General features: G+C 48.8%; 5 protein-coding genes; 2 read left to right on the top strand and 3 right to left on the bottom strand.

Annotated features, from left to right (window-relative positions):
* Positions 1-749: 749 nt before the first annotated feature.
* On the bottom strand, positions 750-4,225 carry GSTUM_00008074001 (uncharacterized protein). XM_002839837.2 has 8 exons: positions 4,036-4,225; positions 3,484-3,938; positions 2,381-3,426; positions 2,203-2,312; positions 2,031-2,148; positions 1,389-1,986; positions 1,095-1,332; positions 750-1,043 (listed from the first exon to the last, which is right to left on the bottom strand). Exons 3-8 carry the CDS (start codon positions 2,552-2,554, stop codon positions 992-994), a joined length of 1,290 nt encoding a protein of 429 aa, XP_002839883.1. The 5' UTR covers positions 2,555-3,426; positions 3,484-3,938; positions 4,036-4,225; the 3' UTR covers positions 750-991.
* Positions 4,226-4,259: 34 nt separating this feature from the next.
* Positions 4,260-5,671, top strand: GSTUM_00008073001 (uncharacterized protein; the record flags this gene model as incomplete). XM_002839836.2 has 1 exon in its annotated part: positions 4,260-5,671. The coding sequence occupies one exon, from the start codon at positions 4,260-4,262 to the stop codon at positions 4,557-4,559; it is 300 nt and encodes a 99-aa protein (XP_002839882.1). The 3' UTR covers positions 4,560-5,671.
* Positions 5,672-11,210: 5,539 nt separating this feature from the next.
* GSTUM_00008071001 (uncharacterized protein) lies at positions 11,211-12,830 on the bottom strand. XM_002839835.2 has 3 exons: positions 12,572-12,830; positions 11,396-12,505; positions 11,211-11,339 (listed from the first exon to the last, which is right to left on the bottom strand). Exons 1-3 carry the CDS (start codon positions 12,738-12,740, stop codon positions 11,251-11,253), a joined length of 1,368 nt encoding a protein of 455 aa, XP_002839881.1. The 5' UTR covers positions 12,741-12,830; the 3' UTR covers positions 11,211-11,250.
* A 3,737-nt stretch (positions 12,831-16,567) lies between these two features.
* GSTUM_00008070001 (uncharacterized protein) lies at positions 16,568-17,420 on the top strand (the record flags this gene model as incomplete). XM_002839834.2 has 1 exon in its annotated part: positions 16,568-17,420. Exon 1 carries the CDS (start codon positions 16,827-16,829, stop codon positions 17,418-17,420), a length of 594 nt encoding a protein of 197 aa, XP_002839880.1. The 5' UTR covers positions 16,568-16,826.
* Positions 17,421-19,547: 2,127 nt separating this feature from the next.
* Positions 19,548-22,589, bottom strand: GSTUM_00008069001 (uncharacterized protein). XM_002839833.2 has 3 exons: positions 20,704-22,589; positions 20,376-20,608; positions 19,548-20,258 (listed from the first exon to the last, which is right to left on the bottom strand). Exons 1-3 carry the CDS (start codon positions 21,294-21,296, stop codon positions 20,050-20,052), a joined length of 1,035 nt encoding a protein of 344 aa, XP_002839879.1. The 5' UTR covers positions 21,297-22,589; the 3' UTR covers positions 19,548-20,049.
* Between the last annotated feature and the right edge of the window lie 3,571 nt (positions 22,590-26,160).

The following is a 26,160-nucleotide window of genomic DNA, read 5'->3' as shown; positions in this document are numbered from 1 at the left end:
GAAGAAGAAAAGAGCCATGAATTTCAAAGGACGTCGGACCTGATCACTTGAGAATACGATATCGCTGCTGCGACGAAAACAAATCTCTAGACCCTCACGGTGAATTGGAGAGAGTGTTTCGCTCGGGACTTTTAAAAAAAAAAGCTAGTGAGAACCTCCATCTCATCCTTAACTCCCCTGAGTCAACGGTGCGGTACGGGTGTGGTAAGACCGGAGTGTGTATGATATGCGGAATCCTTTTTATCATAACGGGAGGGGCACTCCGAATTCATAGAGGACGGGTTATGTCTATACTATCCTATCCTATGCACCGACCTCACGTGACATCCACGATTGGGATTGCACTGTGGGTCATACGGCACGGTGTGGTGCGGTACCTTGGGCCCGTGGGCAACCGCCCGCCGCTCTTCTAGATCTAGCCGGTGGGATAGGGCCGTCTGGTAGAGTCGCCATTTTCCCTTCTTCTGGCGATATCTCGCTCGCTGGATGGGGGTTGCGGTCCGTGGAGATGGGGAAGCCCTTCGTTGTTGCATGTGCTTCTTCATCTTTTGGGGGCTTCTCGTCTTCTCGCTCGTCGTTGGGCAATCATGGGTGGGCCGATATTTATTAAAGGTACTGTACTGCGCGCGAATACTTCTTGTCTGGTTCGTGTCGGTTAGTGGAGGCGGCCGTGGTGGTTTTCTGCCTCTACTGAACTGTTCTTTTCCATTCATGTCATGTTTTCTTTGGTTCTTGCTATGTTTTCCAAACACGAGTGACATGCTATGATTCCTATTAATCCCCCTACAAAAAAAGGGTGTACAATCCATATTGTCACCTGATATCAAACAAAAAAAGAAAGGGGAAAAGAGCAGAAACTGAAGCTGGGTATATTTGCACAAGAAACTCGCTCCAACCACAAATGATAGGCTATGCCATACCCTCACGATTGAAAGAAGAGGAAGAAAAAAAGCCCACCAACTCCTGGGATAAGAAAAATTAAGCCCAACCCCTAATGTTCCTCCTCCATACCCTCCGGGCTCGGATAATACCACGTTGTCACGCTATAAGTCCGTTACTACCACGCCTTGTTGTGGGGGAGCGGGGAAACATACGCAATCATGATGTAAAATATGACGCACAGCGCGCCTTCCAGGTAGTTGCTCTTCCGATCCTTGATAAAGTTCCCCACGATGAGGACAGAGAAGACCAGGGCGATGACCATGAAGACTTCAAAGTTGAGGTTGAAGGGTTTGTGCGCTGCCCAGCCGACTAGGACTATTATCGGGGAGACGAGTAGGGCGGTTTGAATTGTTGAGCCGAGGAGGTGGGAGAGTGCAAAGTCCATTGCGTCTGGAGGAGCAGAGTGTCAATTAAGCGATGGAGGGGGGAGGGGGGGGGTGATCTACCATCCCATGCTTCGTCGATTCCCTTGAGATGCTCGGCAGCCTTTTCCACCAGCGGCACCAGGATCAAGCCCATAAAGGCGTCGGAAACATGTTTATGCGAGACAATCCAATGAATCTGTTCAACTAGGAACACGGCGTGCAGCGTGACGAATGCCAAACTCATGAATGTCAAAAAGGCCGCCTCGCCAATTGTTAGGTTTTCCCGGCGGATATTGTCTGCCCGGTCTTTGTTCCTCTGCTCGCTCTCGTAGAGTGCCTGGTCAAACTCGGAGTGATGAGTGGCGAGCTGGAAGAAGAGATACGTGACGTAGGCTATCAGAAGTAGTACCGCCGAGAAGCGAGATATGTGGAGGACCTTGTGATCGAGCTCGTCCTGGGGGAGGCGGCCCATTGCGGATACTGACTCAAAAAAGGCGCATGGGAGCATCAAGGATGCCACGCTGACTAGGAGCAATCCGCCGCCAGTTTCTACCACGGTTTCGCTGAACTCTTGCGCTTTCGTGCGGATCCCGCCGACGATGAAGCAGAGGCCCGTACAGAGGAGGAGATTGGCCAACATACTGCCCAGGAGAGCCGCTTGGATGACTTGGAATTGGCTCTGTCATTGTTAGACGCGCTTGCCAGAGGGGAGTATCGGGTTACCTTGAATAGCAGCACGAGGCATAGAATGACCTCGACGGAAGAAGCAAAAGTAAGTTGGATTATCACACCAAGCACTCTCGGGAGCCTTCGAGAAAATTGGGCGCTCGAGAAGGCTAGTCTGGACCAGCGTTAGTAGGGCATCAATATAAACACTACCGCAACGGAAGCGTACAAATTCGCCATGGGGATCATAGCTAGATAATTGGTCAAAAATATCCATAAATGCAGATCGGGCTTCCACCAGTGAAGCAACAAGCCAACAGGTACGAAGGGTAGGAGGACCTAAACACCATCAGCCCACCGCTTGTACGCTATTGCAAAGGAGAAGAGGGTGGAATTGTTGGACAAACGTTGGTGCAAGCGCCCAAACTGCTTGAGCTCCTCAACATGATAACGAAAGCGCGGAAAGGATTGCAACCACGCCTCCCCGGTCTCGTCATCTCGGGGTCCGGTATTGGCGAAGTGACATCCCTCTCAATCTTCCCATGATCCCGCCCACCGTTCAGGGGTTGTTGCATCTCCATGTCCCGACCGTATTGATGGGGGGGATTTGGGTTGTATGAATGCCGATTGTAAGGATGCGTGGGATGGCGGACGAAGGAAGCCATTTAATATAATAGAGCACTTCCAGTGCAGTGGGCAGAACCCTTCTATGTTTCTCTCTCTCTCTCTCCAGGCGAGTGGAAGGATTGGTGTTGAAGATTTAAGAACCAACCAACAACTCACCCACAGGTGGTGCACCTGGATCTTTAACATCCATTCTCTTGCTTGGTAGGCCATGCTGATATAGGACCACCCCACACATTTTTTATTTTCTTATTTTTCCCTCGTTCCATCTTCTCTTACCGCCCTGCTTTCCTTCTTTCCTTCTTTCCCCTCTCCCACGTTGTGTTTTGGTGTTGTCCTGCAAGAAGCCATTTTCCGGGTGTGGCTGGGGCTTGGCGATTGGCAAGAGGCGGGCAGCCAGCAGTGGAGGTAACGTCACTTTCACCCTTTCACTTCCGTGGTACTCTGGACGAGCCTTTTTGTGAGGGATAACCGCGAGCTGAAGCCGTTAGATCCGGTCGCTACGAATTCCGAGTGACGCGTCGTGTCCTCCAAGTCTCGCTTCGAGTTTATTGGGCGGGGGTAGCTGAGCCTCATTGAACATGTCTAGGAAGGGGTCGGGGTATGCCAACCCATGCCTTCTGGTACTCGAGTAGAGTTGCTCCTACTGTACAGTGCAGCGAGGTGCGCGTGCCGGTATGCCGTGTTCCGAGTGAAACTCCCGGCACTTTGGTGGTTGGGTAGGTTAGTTGCGCTTGAGTGGTAATCCTCATCTGGGTCTGGTGTGCTTGTACTGTACTTGTACGAGTACAGTACTTGTATCATATCATATTCTGTTTGGGGCCGGAGGCTGTGCAAAATAAGTTAAAGTGAGTGAACAAGCTTTTTGCCCCGGAGGGGGAAATACCTCAATCGAGGATACTGTGCAGGGGTTTTCTCTCTCCCACCAAGCTACAATGTTGTGGAGCCTTTCCCCCTGATGGGATGGTAAAGATTAGGCAAAATGCTTGGAAGAGATCACTCTCAGAAGCTTGCATCTTCCAATAGCCCATTCACGCTCTGATTGAACTGGCACTGCACCGTGCTCGTAGTGCTCGCAGATGCAGCGGTTACAGTATGAGAAGGCGTTTGATGATGCCCTCTTCCGGAGCACCACCGCATGATACCCCTCTCCCAAGAACATCATTAGCACGGGATAACCTTTTGGCGCAAGGCACTCGTGAAGAGAAGAGCCAAAACCCTCTCACCGCTGGCATCACACCGTACAGGTAAAGTAGGCAGCCTCGCTTTCCACATCACACTCCAGATACTGTAAGTGTCTTGGCCCGGAGTCACTGACGGATTAGGTGCGCGGTAAGAATGCTTATCCCGGGCGCACGGCACAGTTAGTGAATCAAGGCTAGGTGCACAATATTTTTTTCTTTGGGGGATAAGTTGGGTGAAAAAAATAAAAAATTACCGTAATAAATATCCCTCACTGACACAACATTTCGCCGAAGGACCGACCAGAGCTGAGAGAGAGCCAACAGCGGTGATGAACCTTGGAACTTTTTCGTCGCGTGGTTGTGGGTATGGTATGGTTAGGTGAGGGGTGTGTGTGTGGATATGATATGCATGATGGGATTTTGATGCCGCTGCCGCTGTTCTTGTTACTGCGCTGGAGGGACTGGGGATATCGTGCGCATGGCTGTGCCTTGTAAACTCGTGGAATGTGGAAATATTGTATGTTTATCGTGCGGTACTGGACTATGCATTCGCATATCACGTGGGACACCGTTGTTCTCGTGGTGGATTAACAAACTTAAGGCTCTACTGTATCATACTGGTATCATACTCGCAATGTCGAGGTGGGGATCTCTCTCCCTTTCTCCCTTTGAAGACTATAGCCGTTGCATAACGTACCACCGAGGTTTTTGGCACTTTTGCTTGCATTCCGAGTCGCACGCGATTCCCTCTAAAGACGCTTCGACACTAGTCTACTAGCACTGTATCATAGTCTACCACGCTCCACAAGGAGCCTTCTATGATAATTCCTGCGCATTGCAACGGTATCGTACGGCATTATACCATGCAGTATAATAACACACCGGTGTTTAACACCCATATCTTTGTGGGGTGCGGAGACTGCAACCTCACCAACCCCTCCTCCTGGCCGACTTTAGGGGGGGCTGTGCATCCCACTCCGAGGAGGGATGGTTATGATACTGGAAAGGAGAATTGTACTAGTACCATCGCACCGGGCAGGGCTATGGCAGGCTGAATATCCTATAATACCGACACGGTTGTCGGGGGGAGGTCTCATTTGACGATCGCAGGATTACATGATAAACTTACAAGCCATGATAATCCATAACCCGCTGGAAATCGGTGGCACATTTAGTTTTCGGGGGAGGGGTGTTCTAACGTTACAAGTACCCTACCGGTATTCGAGTAGGGCGACGCAGAAAAGTGCATGATTGAGCGAACACCAAGTTTGCTTTACCTGGAGATTTACGAAATGCGTTTCATACGGTATGATACTTTTTTTACCATGTTGCTTGAATTAGACTACCTTAACAGCCACAATATAGGGCGAAAACCTGCAGTGATCGGAGCTCGGGCTAAGCAGTCCTTTAGGTTGGGTTGGGGGGGAACACGTCTCGAATTCATCCTTCAGCTGAAGCAGACATGGAGAAAATACCAGCGAGTTTTATCGTAACCGTGTGGAGTGCAGTTCCAATATCCTTCTCGCACATGGTCCAGTCGCTCTGATTCCTTGAGCAGAGGTGAATATGACAAACAACAGCGCACCACCCCCTTCCCAAAATCCCATTCCGACGCTATTATACAGCCCACAGCAAAAATAACCCTACTTCCGTTCTTGCAGATCGATGTGTGATAAAGATAATAATAATACGAAGACGAGAGGGGGTCAAGAATTGGATTTTATATTGCGTTGGCGGGAGAACAAAAAGCCCCCGCGAGGGTCTTTAGTAGCCTTGGGATCGCACTCGATATGGAAAAAGTGTTAGCAGGAGCAGCCTGACTAAATAGTTCTTTTATTATTATTGGCATCATACAGTACCACTGGCATCAATACAAAAAGTTCAACCCAACCTGGGTAACCCCCCACCTGGGGATACACTATCTCGAATGCCCCTTTCACCCACATTTACACCGCCAGCTCCAGGAACCGTTCCACACTAGCCGTTGGATGGACGGACAAATGACAGTGGATGAAAAGTCGAGATGAGCCCTCCCCTGTCTGTCCACGGTACCTGCTTGCTGGCAATATATAGAGTTACCTTGTAAATATACCGCTCTAGTGACGAAAACTCCCGTGCAGGTTTCATGATCGACGGCTTCCCTCCCCTTACGATCAAGGGATTTCCAGAATCAACATACAGTTTCTGAAATTTTGGAAAGTAGGTTTACTCTGCCTTTTTTTTTTTTTTTTTCCTCTCGGGGGGCGGGGGACTTCCTAAACTTCCGTACTGTAACCAACAAGTGCTCTCGCCAAACGAGTGATCGTTGATGAATCTTGTAGTACAGGCCGGTAGTAGAGAGTTCCGGAAACACGGGGTGTGTAGACTATCTATGATTACTTGGGCGAGGAATCTCCCCGGAGGCAAGCGAGCCTGGGGGGGAGTTTTTGCAGAACTGCTACTATATGTATCATACGGGACCGCATTCAATTCCCGGGGGGGGGGGTACGATATTCTCGAGGAAAAGCAGGGGAGGCACGTTCTGCGATTTCCAGAACCTAGCTTCCCAGCGTATGGAAAGTAATCCCTGGCCCGGACTGACGGATTAACCCGCCCTACCCATCATTCATCATAGTTTCTTCAACTTGTATAGTAAAAATCTTCGCGGGGTAATTAGACTATCCGTTGAACCTCCCATGGAAAGTATGAGTAAGCCTGGGAACGTCAAGCGCCAAGCCACATCCACCAGACAAGGATCCCTGGATGTGAAATTGTCCGCCTTTCATAGTTTCACCAAATTTACCATTCCCCCCAAAACTAACTTACATTAACTATAGCTATCATGCTAACCTAAGTTTACTTGCTTGTTGTTCACGAATTGGTCAGTCGGTCGAATGCTGACCCAGGATTTCCTAATAATAACGTTGCTTAAACATGATGGATGAATGACCGCCTCCGACGGTCCATCGTAAACCCGTGACTGACTGACTGACTGACTGACTGACTGCTTTTGCTCACTTGCTTATCATACAAGTATGATACCGTGGAATCTTGGATTATTGAGTTGCGTGTATGATGATAATATTATGATATGATACATTTTGCCCTTCAAGTTTCAAAAGGTTTCTTTTTTTTGTCTTCACTGAAAAACTGATGTCTCTTCATTTTGTGCGAGTGACCCTGTGAGCACAACAGGTGTGCTAGGGTGAGGATTTTCTTGGCTCGCATTTATTTTGTGGTTGGCCAAGTGAGGACTTGGATTTCTCAAGATTTGGCTTGCCATTCATTCCAACTTTTATCATACCGTGGTACTGTACCGGTCAGTATGTTTTACTTTGGATGGCACCGAACAAGGTCTTTGTCTAAAATCTACGATAGTGTATCGACTACTTGGATCACACGGTAACGTGACTGATGGGTTACAGGTTACCCTGCCTGACAGCATTCCAGTGCTGAGCTCTTTCGCAGCCCACTTCTTCACCCACTTGCCCTTCAACCATGAAATTCTCAAGATGACCGCAAAACCCCATCAAGAACCCTTTGCCCCCTCGAATCTCCCTACCTTCATCAGCTCTGATTTAGGCATAACCAGCTGGTCCCCGCTGGACCACGGTGGCCACAGCTTCGTCCTCAAAATCACAACTTCCCCTTCCTCCACCTTCCCTACCCCTACTACTAGCGTTCTCAAAATCTTCCGCTTCCACCTCGCGCCTCGCAGAGATGACCCAACCACCGCTGCATCCACAAACCCATACCACTACTACAATCTCGAGTCCGCCGCCTACTCCTACCTCAAACACTCCCGTCTAACCGGCACTACCGTACCGGAAATCTATGGCGTCGTCCACATCACCCCTGAACATGAACACCACCTCGCTGTCAACCAGGGGATGAAGTCGCTGGCGGGTATGCATCGGCACTTTCGAGAGTTGGCGGTGGTGGGGTTGTGGATGGAGTATGTTGCTGGAGCGCGATTGTTGCCTAGGGACGCAGGTAGTTGGGCGGAGGAGTTGACGACGGGCTTGGCGAGGATCCATGCTGCGGGGGTAGTACAGGGGGATATTAACTGGAGGAATTTGGTTGTAGGTGAGGGAGAAGGGAGCGAGAGGGGGGTTGTTTGGGTGGATTTTAGTACGGCGGGGGTTAGAGGGGAGGGAGAAGGGGATGGAGAATGGGAGGAAAGGGTGGATCGGGAGAAGGGAAGATTGGAGGGGCTGTTGACGAGAGCCGGCAGAAGGGGGAGAGGAGGGTCGGGAACTGAGTTGGTGGGGAAAGTCCGGGGGGGGTGAGTAGAGTACGCGCGGGTATGGGTTAGTGCTCAAGTGCGGGACGGCGCGGGGAAGTGCGGTACTGTGGTAAGTTGGAAGGAGTGTGCAATCACTCACCCCTCATCCACCCCAAACTTTACCTGCGGTTGCCCTTAGCTTTGAGTATGGGACCTTGCAAAGATCTGAGGGGATTCCTTATAAACTTCCTAGCTCCCCCACAGCACCCATATGAGCACCCACCACAAGAGGTTACGACGTAGTGAGCATCTCTGCTCCCGAACTAGTTCTCGCCTGCAAAAATAGCCAACCGTGTAGCATGGGAACCTGGTTCCCTAAATGTATGTGTATAAATACTTGTGAATCCCCATCCAAAGGTCAATCATCGTGATGCTATCGTACTAGTGAGGGAGGTCTTTCCCATGCAGCGTGCTATAAAACAAGCACCTATTTGTAATAAGAGAGAATACAAAGGTGCGCGATATGATTCATCCCGTTCAAAACCATACCCAAAGAAAGAAAGCCCCCCTGCCCACAACCTCTTTCCCGTACCCATCCCCCCTACTCCTGACTATATGATACTCGCACCACAGGCCGGTACAGGACAACCTCCCAAATACGAAACGCACCGTCCAATCCCACCACCAGCAGATCTGCCAAGCGAGAGAATGTCGACAGCCAGGGCACATTGGAATTAAAATGAACAAGAAAAAAAAGACTGGACAAGAATTGCGGAAGAACAATGAGCTCTCCCATGAGTTGGGGGGTTTTCAAATGTGAATACACCTCGCAGTGCAAGTATTATATCAAACCCCTTGGGAACTCTTCCTTAGTGGTCACCAGGAATCACTCGCAGTTTATCAGTAAAACGCGGTGGATAGTCCCCTTGTGGTGGGGGTCCTTCAAATCATGTTTTCTTGCGTTCTGAGAGTGGTGGCGGTAGTAGCATTGTCGGTTTCACGTGGGGGAGGGCGGGTGGAGCGAATGCTATCATATAGTACTTTTGATATTGTGGATGTGCTTTTTTTTTTTTTTTTTTTTTGGCTTCATGGCGTTTGGATGTTTGTTTGGTGTATCATAGCTATTTAACTCAACCACTTGCGCCGGCTAAGTATTTCATTCACATGACATTATCATAGGAAAATATATAATTATCTTATGATACCAGTGCACTTGTATCATCCTCTACGATACCACCGCTGTGAGACTCACGGGTATGCGATATGATGACAGCAAGTTTTTGCAAGAAGCGAGTTCTCAACCCCGTTTTCCATCCCCCCTGTTCTATTGGCCCCCCGATACGTGTAGAAGAGCTCTGGTCTACTACGATAGTACGACACCAACTCGAACAGCTGCTAACTTACCCTCGAGTTCTCCGATCTCAATTGGGTGACGGAAAATATTGTACGAGCCATATTCCCCGTATTAATTAATAGGACACACCGAAAAGCGGTTTATATAAGCAGTCTGCGAATCATCCCAATTTTTACATTACTAAATTTACGTACAGCACAGTAGTAAGTATACAAGTCAAGTCATAGGGTACCAGATAATATATAAATTTGAATCCCCCCTTCGATATAATCGATTAATTAAGTGTGATTAGAATAGCACGTAAATTCTCCAGTTACTTTGTTTTTTCTTTTCTCTTTTCTTTTCGACAAAGTGTTGGTTTATCACGAGCGGAACCACAGATGGGGGAGGGTTATGCATTTATATGCTGAACAGTGGGTATGTATGTCCGCTCTACATCTCTATGCTACGATAATCCCCACCGCAGTCGGGGTCATCATGGGGACCACCTCGGACCCCTCTGGGGATTTCTACAGATTTCAGAGTGAGAAGTATATGCACGGTAGAGATGTGTGATGCTTTTTTTGTTTTCTTGGGAGGGGGAACTGTCATTTACCGTATGCTATCACATTCACGCCCAGAGCGCCCCCTCGGACGGAGGGAGGGCCCTACGTCTCGAATATCACTGACATGGACTTTTACTGAATATTGTCACGGCGTTCATCCAGACACTTACTTATTCTTACTTTTTTTTTTTTCATTCTAAGCAATTAGAAAGAACACCTCTCCCAAACCTTCCACTCTATCATACGATACCCACTCGCGGTGTGATAAAGGGCCAGCAGAACAACCCACGATCGAGTCTTTGCCTTGATATGACGACAATCCTGGAAAATGTATCATATCCAGACGCCCGGGATCCGGCTTCGCAGGATATGCACGAGATACACCGCACAATATAGACTACTACTACCACCACGACTTGCAGAATTTTCTCATCCACACTTTCCCCCTTGTGTTCTCTTCCGATGCTTCAATTCAATTCGATTCGATTCCTCGAGCAGTTCTGAAGTGCACGAAGTGGTATATATATAGCCAATGTGGCTACCACCATCATGATAAGATTATTATATGATACAAAAACCCCCTGAAGACTCCCTTCGCATAGGAGAGAGAAAATCCAAATCCAATCAATCTTCCATGATAATATTATACGTTCGACAGAATTTTCGGAAAAGGGATCAAAGACGTAGTCGAAACCCGTACAAGTACAGTTACAGATACAATACCCCGGCCTTACGGATGATGTGACTTGGTCGGAGTTTTTCAAGTCCAGCTCACGAGCCACTCACACTCACTCACTCACTCTCCGTCAGCGACTACGGTGGTCCACCCACTTATGGGAACCCTTAGTGCTTGGGTTAATTGCGGTACCCACGCCGGTGGTCTCAGAAATGACTACTGTTGTACTCCGTACGGTACTCGAATCGATGGTGGCGTTGAGAGATGGGATAGTCTCCATCGCCGTCTGCCTTGTAAGGTTGGTTGGTGACCGGGAGGGGGGCTGCTGGGGCAAGTATTAGGGTTGGAGCGGAGCGTTTTGAGGTGGGCCATCGGGTATGATATGAATGGTGCCGTCGTAAGTGGGCCTTTCTGGTAGAAATGGTGGATCTGCCGTCTGACAATGCTACTGGATAAACGGGTGGAGAGGAGTCAGGGGTACTGAGCCTAGGGCTCTTCGAGGGATGATAGAGTGTGTTTGTGATGCATGAAAGTATCTTGGCCTTACTGCTATGTTTTCCACTGTGATAAGTCTGGCTGGGGTTGAATTGCATTCTATCGGAATGGTTACTGGTTCACATGCTGGGACAGTCAATGGATCCCTGTCTACATGACCGAAAAGTACAGGGTCTATTCATATCCCTTGCAAGTCTATCCATTAATAAACTTCAGCATATCATCAACCTCCTTAGCCACATTAGTAAGGTTCTCGTATCCCCCTTCGGTGATCAGGATGTTATCTACCTCCCGTCAGTCCCCCCCAAAAATTTATGCAATACTCAATGGGATAAAATACCTTCAATCCTAACTCCTCCAACATCCCAATATCTATTCAGAACGTCCTTGTCAATATACTTGGCATGTTTCTCATCCTCAAGGTACGGCTTGATAATGAATTCGCAAAAGTAAATCCCGGGCTCTACGGTGATAACCGCACCGGCAGGAAGTGGCCCGCGCTTACGCAAATATTTGAACATGGGGTCGGGGTCCGCGTAATTTGGGTTCCCGCCGCAATCATGGGTATCCATACCAAGATAGTGCCCCAACCCATGCGGGAGGAAAGCAGTGCTGGTCCTATTGGACAGTATCTCGTCCACACTGCCATTCCTAAGAACACCGATCTTGAGAAGACCCTGGATTGCTACTTTGTGCGCGAGGATATGGATGTCGTCCCAGACGGCGCCCGCCTTGGAAGCGGCGAGACACTGCTTCTGCATATCGAGTACGATGTCGTAGACTTCTCTGCTCTCCTTGGTAAACTGCCCGGATATCGGGAACGTCCTAGTGATGTCTGAAGCGTAGTTGTTGTACTCTGCCCCAGCGTCCAATAGCAAGTTCAGTTTCCCGGCAAGTGGTTGGTTATTGTGCACATAGTGCAGGGTGCTCGCGGACCTGCCGCTGCCAAAGATTCCGGAATACGCCTGCTTTGGCGCACCGTTTGCGATGCACTCCTTCGTGAAGACTGCTTCTATCTCGCGTTCGTTTCCGGCAGACTTGATTGCGCGAAGGCAGGAGTGGTGTGCGAGTGCACTTATTCGGTTCGCTTTCTTGATCAGGGCTACCTCGTATTCGTCTTTGATTGCGCGCGCGCGCTCGATAGCTGGCTCCAAGCTCTCGGTGTTTTGGAGGTGAAAGGTACGCGAAGTTTGGCTCTCGATTACAAACATTAGGCTAGAGTAGGATGTGGTTGGTAGGGCCGTAGCTGAGGTCGGAAGGACTTCATCCACGTCGTATTTCTCTAGTGCCTCCGAGTTAGAGAGCGGAAGTCCGGACCAGAGTACTGAAGCAGGGTCGATGGGTGGGATGAAGAGCGTGAGCTTCCGATCGCGAATGGAATAGGTGAGGTAGGAATCTGCGAGGTCGCAGCCAGAGAGGTAATAAAAGTAACGGCGTTGGCGGAAGGGAACTGGTGCGTTGCATCAGATTGAACCGCTGGCGAAATAGAGCAAATAGGGGAGCCGGAGCTAAATACCTTCCTGATCAGAGTTCTCATAAAGTTTTGACCTCTGAGATTCGAGATAGATGACCCCGTCCGTAAGGTCGGGGTGAACATGGAGAAGACGCTCTACAACGTTCTCCGCGTGTTGCTTAGCAGGGTATTTCCCGGCCAGTATTTTATCAACAGTCGAGTCCGAGGTCATTTCTGCGTATCGTCAAAGTTGCGGTGTTTGCCCCGCTGCTGTTGCGTGAAGAAGGGATAGAGATGAGCTGCGAGGGAAGATCAAACTACCGGTATTCAAGTGGGGGGAGTCGAGAGGTCGGACCAAATCCACAGCCCGGAAGCTAGACTAAGTGATCCTCCGATTAGAGAACGCCGTAAGTAACCGTCTCACGCCGGCCCCAAGATTAATAATAATGCTAAGTTAGTTCTCATGATGTATTTATCACGCTTTTGTCCCAAGGCAAACCATCAAGTGCGTAAATTTGTATATCTTGATGTATTAGGCAATCGGCAAGCTGCCAGAATTCTAAACTAACGAAAGGAAAAGAGAGTGAAGAAAGACAAGGTACCCTGTATTATACAGACGCCAGTAGGAAACTAAACGGACGAAAACCAAAGGAAACATTGCCATTCTTTTATTTACCCAAGTACCTCAAACCCCCACCCTACCGTCGTCGCAATAACCAAAACATCTTTAATCCCTCCACCTCTGCAAAAACCTTTGCATGTTCTCCTCCGGCCTCGGTTGCGGCGCTGCCTAAAAATCCCCCGAAAAAATGTTAGCGCAATTCAACATCCCAATCTATTATCGTCGAGAATCAGATAAAGGCCTACCGTGTTGATCTTGCTACTGAGCGTGTAATCCCACCCCTGAGTTATCGTTGTCTGAATATTCGGTGCCGGGCCCTTAGTGGTAAAGATTGTATAGGCACTTGTAGGATACTGCATCTTCGTTTCAGTCGCTGTGATACTCTTTCCGGGCTGTGTTTGCATGGGAGCGTAACGGGTTGGGCCTATCTGAAGGGTGTATGGGATGGCCATTGAGGCAGATATTACGGGGTCGATAGCGGGTGCCGGGTTTGGATTGGGGGCCGCTAAGGATGAAGCAAGGAGAGAAAGGAGTGTGAGGCTGAAGAGGGAAGCCGGGGACTGCATTTTGTTCTGCGCAAAGCGGTGATCTGGGGAGTGTCGGCGAAGGTGAGCTTAAAGCGAGAGCAATGCCATACAAGACGATCCTGTGGAATTGGAGCCTGGAAGTTGTGATGGTCGAGGAGGTTTGATGAACTCGTTGCCAAGAAAGGGGGAGCTTCTCTATCATACTGGAACCCCTGATTCATCAGATAAGAAGACCAATGATTGGCGGGTGATTTTGCTGATTAGAGTCAAGATTAACCTCTGGTCCGGGGTTTTGCTCTTATCATATCATACCTCTGGAAGGTTTGTCTGGAAAGTAAACAAGCACCCCCCAGATACCGGTACTCGTATATCAAATCATAAATACAATACAATAAACACAGCATGCTGTAAGTTCCTAACTAAAAACTAAATCGACGCTTACTGGGCGTGTAGAGTGACATTATACACCACACCACATCTCCATACTCGAGACTATTCGATACTATTCGTAGATCTAACATACACAGATACGTACAGGTATAACCCTACTGTAACAGCCATTGCTACAATCATTGCCTCTAGTCCTCCCCCTCCCCAATCCCGCCAGCTGTCTCATGCGCCCAATCAAAGAACCAAAAGGTCCCAAAATTCACTCTACGCCTCTCTTTACGCAGATCGTGCCTTCTTTCCAATTTGTCAACACCAGGCGTTGGATACCCGGAATGCACAATGCAGCTCTCCGGCGCGGCAACCCCCCAAAAAAAAACCAAAACTAGCGGGAATACCCCATACCAACAATCTAGGAAGATCCATTGAAAGGAATGCCGTAAGATATTGCACTGGATGAGCATACTACACGGCTGGACTTACCGGTATCGGTGTGGTAAAGGTGTGATGGGTTTTATGTATCCGTGTGGATAGGGTCGGGAAGTGGAGAAGTCAGTGGGTGTAATGAATACCGGTTCGCCGGGAACCGTTGAGCAGATGAAGTCGCTAGGTAGCACTTGGAGTGATGGGAAACTAAGCTCCGGGCGCACCGAGGTTCCTGGGAGAGGACTCTGGGGAACGTAAGGTGATGGAGAATTTTAGGCCGTGTAACCTAGCAGTTGATTCCATGCGGCAGCCGCTACGTAGTGGCGCACATGCCGATATGTTGGAGTCAGATCATGAGGTTAGATCTTGTTTCGGGCAGAAAATCGGGGGATGAAGCGACTTAGACAGACAAATATCAAGCCTAGCCCAGAATAGGAACACTTGGGTAATAGCAGAAGCAGCAAGTTAGATAATGAAAGGATCGTATTGCTAAATGCCATCCGTCGATCTTGAATGCATTGCCCTGCCGGATTGATATTGAAGGAGAAGTTATAGAAATTGAGGTATCCATTAACTTTATGCGCGGGGAGACACATATCCGCAGAGTTGGCGGGAGGGGCCTTTGGTTACAAGTATCCCCCCCAGAGTCCAGCCACACACTCACGTGTTCACTCGGGTCGATCCGCAGGACTGGCTCGGACATAACTCTGTAAACACCATTATCGTCTTGCATCTATTCCGAAGATTTCGAGAGAACCTGGGGGGTGTGGCAGTGCCCTGCATTTTCCCTGACAAACTCAGGACCTGAACACCGGTATGATATGATGTTTGGCGTGCGTCCTATTGACCAAGGGTTAGGGTTCATGGATACAGTTCAAGACCGATGCCAAGTGAAGGTTATTCGCAGCCGTACCAGCGCTCTAGGTCCTGGGATCGGGAGCTAAAGGGGGGGAATGATTGGCCACAATTACTGTACTCGAATGCATTTGTAGAATCTCTCGGGGGCGCCATCTTGAATCACGCATAATCCTGGCGGGAGGGTGTCATACAAGATTCTCCACACCCTCTTACTATCTAGTAGTTTCTAACCCCAATGCCGGCCTAAGCTGCCCAGCCCCTACTCGAGTAGGCGTCTTCAACACCATTACCAGACCAAAACGGCCCATCTGATGGAAGCGCTTATGAACCAAGAGGCCAGTGGTGGCTGCAATCACTTTGTTGCTCCCCCGGTGCAGTCGCAAGCAAGCGGATCCCCTGGTTCCGAATCCAAGGGGCCGAACTTGTTTGGAAGACTCTATATTGCCAAACATGCGAAGGCCCGAAAGCACGTATGTAGGATGGTTTCACAAGAAGCTGGTGGTTGAGCGATGAGTCAGAAGTAATCACACATTCAAAGTACTGCTCCCTATTCCTCGTTAAGGTGGAGTTAGCTTGTCATTCTCCAAAAATGCTCACCTTGGGGTCTGATAAGCCTTTCTCGCCTTGAAGATACCGGCACTGCACAGATAGCACAAACAGCGGATTAGATTGTGTTAATATCAGTATCTCGAGATCGGAGGGGGGGGGCATAGTAGCGGGGTTGTTCGGGTGAGGTGGGGTTCGACTGACCGACCGACTCATCTCTTCATACGATAGGACCAGTAATAGTCTAGAGGTAGGTGCTCCCCCCCGTAGGGAGGGCGATGTATTTAAGTAAGGCCATGTTTCCTACATCTTCCACCTTTCAGATGCTGTTGTATACTACCTACTGGATTGATATTCCCTACTTCGCCTGGCCTTCTTCCCCCTCCAAGGTGGAGTCCGCCGCCATACCCTGGACCATCTATATCCCAGGGTAAGGGGTTTTCATTCTGGGGTTAGGCGAACATTTTTGCCCACGACACAAACTTAACGTTGAGCCTCATGTTGCTCGTTCAAGGTCTAACATCCTTCACCTCATCTCGCTCGCCACCCCACCCTCCATCAATTTATTTATCCAAATTCAAGAAAAAAAACGAGCACACCATCAGATAGCCCAACTGCCGGTCGCCCACTCCCCTCCCTATTTACAATCCTCCTTGCCCACCCCCCCCCCCCAATGCAACAAAAAAAAGATGACAGCCTTCTGCAAACACTTGCAGAAGCTGTTATCTCCTCAGTTTCGCACCCCAAACCTCGCATGGAATGGAAACCCCACCCACGTCCCAGGGGCCCCCCCATCGGATCGATCTATAGTTCATCGCCCGATCTTCAAAAACAAAAACAAAATAACAAGCCAATCCCCCCACAGCCCGTCAACTTCCGCCAGGAGTTTTTCCGGTGTACGAGGCGAGGGTGAGACCGGAATGCCCTCTCACCCCCTGCCCCTACCACTTCCATGGGGACCCTTACCTTAAGGGAATTTAGAGAACTACTCGAAGCGGTAACACCCGTACTGTACAAGTACCGTACGGGACGAGAAGACGCCTCCAATCTTCTAGTTTCCCCCTCCCCCCCGTCTGTCACCCACACTCACTCCCCTCCCCGGATGGATTTTGACTTGCCTTGTTCCAGTTGGCCTGTGCTCTTTTGTTTCCTTATTCCTGCGGCTCTGGGGCGGCCGTGGGGGATACGGGGCACATACGGGTATAGTGGAACAGGATTGGGCGAAGCAGCACCAAGCGTGAAGCTTATCAGCCCAGTGATAACCGCAAGAATGAAACTGACAGGACGCTACGGGATATCTGACCAAAAAGCAATGTCCAGCTATCCAAGCGATGTGTTCCAATACAATCCTCCAATCTCTACTCCATTCTCAGCGGCACACGTTTTTTCATTATCATACCTTTTCTACAGAATTCTGATATCAATTCAAGATCAACCTTTACTTTTTCATCATTATTTCCCCTCTCTCCTCCTCTATGACATCCTCCATCAGATATTGGTACAGGTAAGCGGCTCCCCTATCATCTTTCTCCCACCACACGCTTGATAACCGAATCAGCTGTGGGCAAATGGCGTGAGATGATATATCAAGTAGCACGAATGGTTTTGAGAAACGCTCAACCTCACACCATCACACACCCACACACCCAATTTATCCCCGCCGATGATTCGTTACCGTTAAATCAACCCAACCTCTACCCCTCCTGCCCCTCCCTCATCTCATCCATTTTACCCGTACTTGTTCCAGGGTAAACAATCAATTTAAAAACAAGCCCCCAGTACCACCACACAAACGCAACAGCTGCCAGATCTCAGCGCAAACCCCAAGATCAAGGGCAGCGATATATACACAAACTGAGGTTGTCCACCCCCCCCGATTCTAACTCACCAACCAAAACAATTAAATAAGTCAGAAAATAACACTGGCCTTCTGTCCTCTCCTGAAGTTAGCATACCTTTGTTCATCACATCCCACATTGCAGACTGAAAATTAAAGAAACTGGTCACCCACGCACACCCACCCACGCACCCACCCACACAATAGTGCATACACCGCATACGGCATATACTCCATCTCGCTGCTCTTGTGGGACTCTTCCCAAATTGGGTGCAACGGTCTTCATACATACCGATGTTCTAAACTAGGGTGAAGAAAAAGCGAAACACTCTAAGAACCCAACACAGAAATTGAGTATGAAATAATGGGCGCCTTTTTCCCCCCTTCCCCAAAGGTTACGAAAAGGAATCGGACGGATTAGGAGAGACGATGGGATGCATGGCGGCAGATACAGTACGAGTGACGAGCGGAGGATGAAGGATGGAGGAGCGAACATGAGTTTACGGGAGGGAAGGGAAGGAGGGAATAGCGTGCCGGCTGGGTATTGAATCGGATAGGAGAGGATAGGAGAGGAGAGGAGAGGAGAGCTCTCATGCTCTCGTAACTATCCCTATCTATATAATACCTTGGCCAAACCAAACCGATCCACGCCACGCCAAGTACGAGGCAAACAGACAGATAGATAGGGGTATGCATTCACATGGTAAACCACGACAACATCTAGAAGTCACCATCACGACTGTATCCAACTACCGGTATCTATAACACACGTCGCCCAGCACTCCATACCCACCATGTCATACAATACAATAGTATATTATAGTACAAGTGTCTAAAAAAAAAAAAAAAAAAAGGTATGATACCATGCAGTACGGTACCAGTACAGTAACAAAAACCATAACCACCCTAGACCAAAGTACCTTACGGACTAGGGGATCCCCAAAGCTAAAAAAGTTTGCAAAAATCCAATTTCCAGTTCACCTTGCCTATTCTATCAAACTTGGCGCACACACAAAAAACAGTTAATTCATAATCACCATTACTCTGCCATCCCATAATTTTGGCGGCGAGCACAGCACATGAACAAGACCAAAAGGCCAGTTAACGATAACTACCACAGAACTCTTCAAGTCCAGTGAAACAGAAACAGAAACAAAGTCACCTACCGTATCATACGAGAAAAAAGAAAAAAAAATACTCGGTTTCGAAACTACATCGAGTAAGATCCCTTAAACATAACCAGCACAGAACGCTCATGTCTACAGTACCTTACCAGTAGCGCTGCGCTCAAATGCTATCGTACTGTACTGTACGTAGAGGCGGTATCGGTTCTACTCCGTTATATACCCACTTTTTCCTCTCAAGTTCAACTAATATTCCATACTTTCCAAACTTATCGGTTTGTGGTCTGTGATACTCACTTTTACCGGTCGAGCGTTGGTAGGAATACAAGGTTGTGTGTGCTACGGATGTGTGTGGTTAAACGACCAGCCAACCGACCAGGGCCCATCTAAGATCGAGGAAGGGGAGGCTGCGCAACCAAGTATGCCGTTTGTTCGCCGTTTCACGAAACAAACAAACAAGATAGAATAAACAAAAACGGGGTTAGATAGAGGGGGGAAAAGAAAAAAAGAAAAAAAGTGATGGACAAACGATAAACAATATAATATTATTATTCACCAAGATCGGACTTTGCTCTTTCTCTCCCTCAACTGGGCTACCGGTGATAGACTAATATTCATTCATACTCTGAGATTCCAAACTGTAACCAATGACCCCCTTTCGAACCGCGGAGCGTACGCTACTTCCCACACAATTCGATCCAAGGAGAAGAAGTCAAAAGTATGATATGATATGATGATAGCCGTTAGGTGGATAGATACACAAAAAAAGAAGAAAAGATCCCAACCTGATGACCCCGACCGACAAATGAAAGAAGAAATTGATACCCGGATCCTATGATGATGATGATGATGATGATGATGATGAATAAATGATGAATGAAAATAAGAAAGATGGAAAAGAGGTTCGTACAACTACAGTATAATGATTTGGTGGGAGGAAATGGATTGGGATGATGGGTAGATAGATGGATGGACAGATCTTAGGACGGGAGAAGAAGAATGTAGGAGTGAGGTTGGATTAGGTAAGGGGGGTAATGGTTAGTTAGTCAGGTTGGGTATATGCTGCCTTGAATATGCCAAACACGAAAAAAAAAAACGCAAGGAAGGAAGAAAATAACTCCCGCTCGTTAACAAATTAAAAGGGGAAAAAGGAAAGAAAAGAATTTTTTTTCGGTTTTTGTGGTGTTTTTTTTTTTTGATAATCTTTCCCTTTTTTATACATCAAGCATGACAGGTTTAACAACCATCATCTTGATTTTCCCCATGCCAGCCAGGGATGACTCCTTCGGCGGCGTGACTGGAAGGACAAGTCCGGAGGTGCCAAGCGAAGCCTGGCGATTCACCGTTTCCCGCAGTGACTCCATGTGCTTCTCCAGAGCGGCTTTGTCGACTTTTAGGTCGAAATTCATGAGGAAGCAGAAACCTATTGAGAAATTGAAGATCCGCATATTAACACATGCTGCCCCGCACATAGACAAGAAAAGTAGAGTAAAAAATGAAAATTCCCGAAAAAAAGGGGGGACAAGTGGGTCAAACTCACTGACTTCGAGCCTACTAAGCTCTAGTTCGGTTAATCCTCCTACTTTTGCGAATCTTTTGTGGGGATGGCTCAGATCTTCTAGACCTTTGCTGGCGACACGGAGGGCGGCTAGCAGCAGACGGTGAACATTAAGTCGGGTTATGGAGATTATTCGCTCCGTGACAGCGAGGCGGTGAAGGTAGACCGAGGCTGCGAGGTAGACCGCCGTGCTCAAAGGGCAGAAACGGTGTATTCTAAATGAAGCGAACCAGTTAGTCTCCATATTATCCCTTTTTCTTCGGGTTCAGAACCGGACAGGGAATGGTGAAATGGTGAGGAAAAAACCAACCGGAAGAGATAATCTTCAATGGAAATGCCCGGAGCAGCCTTGGACCAGAACTTCCGTGTGATCGCGCCATTCTGAAAAGCCCCTTTTGCACCAACCCCTATTATCTTCATTTCCTCGCCGCCGTCTGAAATGTCGTCGTCATCGCTGAATTCGTCCCTCTTGTGTTTCAAAACGACTCCGTCAAGAACATCCTGCACCGCATTGCCAAAACAGAAGCCAGCACCATCACGACGGTCGTCGCTCGCCGTGGGATGCAGTTCCTCCTCCATATCGGGGGTGGAAGGGGCGGTGGTAGGTGGGGTAGGCGGGACGTCACCGGTTATGGAGACCAGCAATTCGATGCTCCTCGAGAGCAGTGTGAGGGCGGTACTCGGGGGTAGGTGGAAAATGTCCTTGCCATCGGCGCGTAGACCCAAAGGTTTCGTACAAGACATGTTTACAGAATGCGTGTTCGCGGCAGCGTGCCCAGCGGGATCAACAAGAGGATGTGGAGGTGGAAGTGCGCCTTCTCGTGGTATCTTTTCGTGGTCAAGTATCACATGCGGGTGCTCGGGGGTGTAGGGTGGAGGAGGAGAGGCGAAAGGAGAGGTCATGTCTGACGGCGGGCGGGGGTTATAGGGAGTCGGCTCGAAGGTGCTTGCGCCCAGAGTCGAAATGCGGAGTTTCGATAGCAGGGCTTCCGCATGATTTGCGTGCTGGTAGAGGAGATTGTCGGTGGTCGCCACGAGGATGGATTGGAGGGTCTGTGCCGAGCGGCAGCGGAGAGGCAGCGTTGTCAGCGCTGCGTTCTGGTGCGTGTGTGAGCGTGTGGTGTGCCTTCTGAAAGGTGGGGTGGTGCTGGTGCTCGTGCTGGTGGGTGCCGGCGAGAAGCGTAAGTTTTTTCCCAGAGTATTTATTTGGTGTGTGTGGACGAGGTTGGGATTGTGAGTGGGATGAGGTGTGTGGGTGGGTTGGAGCGGTAAAAAGGGTTGCCTGCTCAGTTGCAGCAACTCCTTGTGAATGACGGAGATGCGTGAGTCTTGTTTCTGCGCTAGGCTGCTGCTGCTGCCTCTTGCTTTCTGCTTTGGTTTTTCTTGCTTTGCTAGCTTGCTGCTGCTGCTGCTGCTTAACAGGAAAATGAAATGGAAATAGGGCGCCCCAAGAGAATGAAGCTAAAGAAAGATGTTGGAAAACAGAATGCGAATGCGAATGCAATGCTGTGTTCAACCTTTCCAATCCTACTTTTCTTTTCCTCTCCCTCTCTCTCCCTCTCTCTCACTCACTATCTCTTCCCTCTCGATCCAATCTGCCAATTCTCTCTCTCCCCCCAATTGCAATTGCTTCGAATAGGAAAAAATCAATCAATCAGACAATCAATCAATCTCTAGCCCCCAAAAGCCTCAATTATATAACTCCCCTTCCGATTTCTATGCCCAATCTATCCTTCGCTTTCTCCTTTTCTATCGTGGTATTGTATAGTCGATGCTGGCAAATATGCCGGGTGCTAACAAATGTCTTGTGGCGCCCCCGATGTCTGTAAAGAGGGAAACCCTGGTTGGGGTGTGTAATAAGTCCAATTCAAAACTGAGGCGAATCGTAAGGGTTGTCGGTGGTAAGGGGTGTACAGGAAAATATAGTTCCAGGAACTCGAGTTATTATGCTCTTGTATGAACAGAACAGCTGCAAGCAGTCACCTTTCCCTCTCTCTTTCTCGACGGATGGTATGATGGAAGATCCAAACGTTCAAAAAAAAGTGGAATAGAGTATATATAATATGAGAATGAGAAATGTTTGAGGAGGAACAGTTGCTTATAATAAAGATATATGGAGAAGAAGGTAACAAGGAGCTTCCCACGTATATATTGTAAAGCGGTGAAAAGGGCAGTATTGGTACGGGAGTGTGTGGGGGGAGAGTTGGAAGGGGGGGGGATAAAAAGGAAGGGGAAAGAAGGGGAACCTCGGAAATATAATGATGGAGAAGAATGTCCTCCTGCCTCCCTTGCTGTGACTAGCAGAGAGACACGGAAAAGCTACAACACGCTATGATACCATGACAACTTCACTGTCTAGGAATTAAAAGGAGCTAAAAAAAAAATGAAAGAAAACAAACCCCCCCCCCAAGTTCGTCACCCATCCCGATCAACGGCAATTCTATTGCAGAGGGAATTTGTGTCAGCCGTGAATCGGAGGCGCCGTCCTTCTGGGAATTCCTCCCCAAAACAATAAAAAAAACATGGCGGTGTGTGAATGAAGTGTGAATGAGTGAACGAACGAACTTACACCCCTACCCAGCTAGCCAAGCTTCACCCATACGAAACTCATCAACCGTTTACGCTGCCAGCCTTCCTCCCTAACCTTTTCTTTTTTCTTTTCTCCTTTTTCCTTTTTGGTTGTTTTCCCTTTTCTTCCCTTTCCCTACTTGCCCTTTCCCTTCGTGGCTTCGAATTTTTATTTGCCCTGCTCTGAATTGCTCCTGGTTGGTCGATTTCGCGATTCCCCTTCGATCTCCGCCGATTGATTGACAAAAGAGCCCTGTTTCTTTCTTTTTTCTCCCTTTTCCCTCTGGCTGCCTACGTCCTTTCTTTGGGAAAGGGAGGAAAAAGCCCTGCCCGAAATTCTTTCTTTCGGAACCGACAGGTCGTAAATTCCGCCGAAACGGAAACGAAACCAAACGGGTAGTAGTGATAATGGACAATGTCGTCAGACGGTGAGGTGAGGTTTATCGCATGTACGGTATCGTGCTGTACGCACCGGTACGTGACTCCCATGTAACCTATGCACGGGTGTGGTTACGAGTACATCGCCCGGTGTATCATAACCTAATGTCAGTTATGGTGGGAGGCATCGACAGGGAAAGTATCGTGGGGCCCATAATTTCTATACAAACGGGGTCTCTCACTCCGACGAGGGGATAGCCGCAGTTAGCTTCCTGTAATTCACGTTCCAATCTGATTGGATGGAAACCACGGACACACAAAACAGGAGAGAAAACTATTGAGAACTCGGGCATTGGGAGGGAATACACGATGGCCTTCTGCTGTCTCATCACTAACCAGACCATGATACAGCACAGCACTCACTCGCTTCCTAATGATGAACAACTAGCCCTGGCCTACTCTTCGCTTGTCCGCCCGGCCAGGCGCTCCCATCCATACACACGTCCGTACGGCAACCGCACATCCACGCACCCGTCAAACTATCCAGCCATCCGTCAAAACGTACGAGTACTTGTTGCCGACAGCCAGAGAGTGCTAACGAGCAAGCACGGGCCCTTGCTTGCTTGCTTTTGCGGTCAGCGTCAGTGCTCAATTCGGCTTCCTCGAAATTCCTTTGTTCGGGTAACGAGCAAAGCGATAGATTCCAATCTAGTCCACCTTTGGCACTATTACTCGAACGGCGAGAGAAGGCATATGCACGCTGTTTGCTGTGGTATCCCCTGGCACCGTGATTGTACGGTACTGTGCAGTACTTGCCGTATTATTTATATACGGTGTGAGTGGTTAGTGGGGTAGGCAGGTAGGGCGCACGTACTCGTACAGTACTCTACAGGTACAGTACAGGATGCACTACGGTGGTACTGGTGGTTGGTTGGTGGTGGCCAGGTTCCACATATATATCCTCATGCAGTCTCTTTTCCGAGAGGATACCTCCAGATACATTACCGTAGGAACTGATGAGTAGTTTTACAAGCGCTGTACGAGTATGCCTATTTTCCCAGGTGCCAAGAGGTGGTGGGGTACAGAAGAAGGGGAGGAAACAGAAGAGCCCGCTCCTGGATGCACGGATAGATGGATGAGGTATTACCGGATGGTGCCGTGCTGTACCATGATGTACCTGGAGTTTATCATATCTGCGGGCTGTATGGGGGTAAGCCGGAGAGTTACTTAAGCAAAAGGGACCCTGGACTACCGTCAGGATAAATTTAACTAGTGCCCGTTTGTCGTACCAGTAATAACATCTTATGTTCCTCGAACCTTGCCTCTTCTCCCTCCCACTGAAGGAGCGGAGTGCTAGGATGATACTCGTACAATACTTTCTTCCAGACACAATGTAAACTTGCCCCAAACCCTGGTCAAAAGGTTTGGGGAAACGACTCAAATACTCGTACAGTTAAGTGACAGTGAAATACTGTACTTGTACTAGCGCAAGAGTAGGTACGAGTACTCGAGTACCGTTAACCTAGACAAGCAAGGATCTATTGCCTAGTTAACCTTGAATAACCGTTCCATAACTTTCCGCCGAACCCTGTACGGGTATCATATCATACAGTACACAGTAGGAAATCATGTTTCTAGGCGGAGACAATTCCGTGCTGCCGGCGCTGCTCACACAAAAATAAAGCTCAACCATCCATTCCCCCATCCATGATCCATCACCCCAATGCCCATGATCTCCAAGTCCCTGCCTTAACCAGAGACCTTCTCCCCAGGATCCAACTTCCTGGCAAAAAGCGCAAGCAAAACCATTTCCACAGTTGTTTCCACACACACACACAACAATCGGGGAGGAAAAAAAGGAAGAAGAAAAAAACAAACCCCTGTCAGGAACATTGCGGGGCGCAGACCAGAAAGCACCACACTCACACATTATGTTTTTTTCTACGGCGGAAAAAAAAGATCCCCCCACACACTTCATTTTTCTGATTTCTCGCTCGTCTCTAATTCCCTCCTTTAATAGAGTCCCTGCATATGGTTCCTTCTTCTTTCGGATCCACAACGACGTCAGAGAGCGGGGGAAAACTGGGGCGAGGGGGGGGGAAACATCCATGGTGAAAGTAAAGCATCAGGAATCAATCACAAACATGCGCAATCACGGTAGGATTTGTGTCCTCGTGACGGATTTTTTTTCTTCTTTTCTTTCCTTCTTCCTCTTCAGCCTTTTGGAAACAAAGCAACCGGCGGGGAGGCAGGCAAACTATCGTGCCGCAATCGGTCAATCGGTGTTTTTGCCAGCCTACAAAACAGCTGTACTCTACAGTAGTAGGCGCTGTGCTGTGGGCCTGATATCGCAGTTGAAGCGGGCCCACGCAAGCAAAGCTCGGACGAAGTGAAACGAGCTGAAAGAAATGCCAGAAGCTCGGAAGAGTAAACACTTTACCTCACTTCAGCGGGCACAAACTCTCTGCTCTGTCTCCTGCTCTGCATAGCTTCGGCTAACCTCGCTCCATTTCTATCGCACAAGCGCCTACCGGTATGATAGTAGCTGCACAATAAATGGCCGGCAAATTCCCAAATCTGCAACAGCAATTTTGAAAAATCCTGGGGATCCATCTGACCGCACCGCACCTCTTCTCCAACCGCAAGTGCGAGAAGAGAGAAAAAAACAGGGCTCCCACCATCAGGAAACTAACCTATTCCCAAACCCGGAGGACCCCGTAAAATTACCGTCCTATGCGAAAGCCTATGCGGGGGAAAGCAGATTTTGGGTCGTTTCTCGCGATCTCATCATCCGAAATGCCCCCCCATCCTCATCTGCACC

The sequence above is a fragment of the Tuber melanosporum genome, assembly GCF_000151645.1.
Source record: "Tuber melanosporum whole genome shotgun sequence assembly, scaffold_41, strain Mel28".
NCBI lineage: Eukaryota > Fungi > Ascomycota > Pezizomycetes > Pezizales > Tuberaceae > Tuber > Tuber melanosporum.
Note: the sequence above shows the minus strand (reverse complement) of the source record. Positions and strands in the feature narration are given on the sequence as shown.

Excerpts from the sequence above, each read along its gene's own strand:
- GSTUM_00008074001 (XM_002839837.2), bottom strand. The coding sequence starts at position 2,554 with ATGGAGATGCAACAACCCCTGAACGGTGGGCGGGATCATGGGAAGATT. Across the intron at positions 2,149-2,202 it reads ATGATCCCCATGGCGAATTT|ACTAGCCTTCTCGAGCGCCC; the intron begins GTACGCTTCCGT and ends ACGCTGGTCCAG. Across the intron at positions 1,044-1,094 it reads ATATTTTACATCATGATTGC|CGTGACAACGTGGTATTATC; the intron begins GTATGTTTCCCC and ends ACGGACTTATAG.
- GSTUM_00008071001 (XM_002839835.2), bottom strand. The coding sequence starts at position 12,740 with ATGACCTCGGACTCGACTGTTGATAAAATACTGGCCGGGAAATACCCT. Across the intron at positions 12,506-12,571 it reads TGAGAACTCTGATCAGGAAG|TTCCCTTCCGCCAACGCCGT; the intron begins GTATTTAGCTCC and ends GCAACGCACCAG. Across the intron at positions 11,340-11,395 it reads TGGAGGAGTTAGGATTGAAG|ATAACATCCTGATCACCGAA; the intron begins GTATTTTATCCC and ends GACGGGAGGTAG.
- GSTUM_00008069001 (XM_002839833.2), bottom strand. The coding sequence starts at position 21,296 with ATGACCTCTCCTTTCGCCTCTCCTCCTCCACCCTACACCCCCGAGCAC. Across the intron at positions 20,609-20,703 it reads ATTGAAGATTATCTCTTCCG|AATACACCGTTTCTGCCCTT; the intron begins GTTGGTTTTTTC and ends CGCTTCATTTAG. Across the intron at positions 20,259-20,375 it reads GCTTAGTAGGCTCGAAGTCA|GTTTCTGCTTCCTCATGAAT; the intron begins GTGAGTTTGACC and ends ATTTCTCAATAG.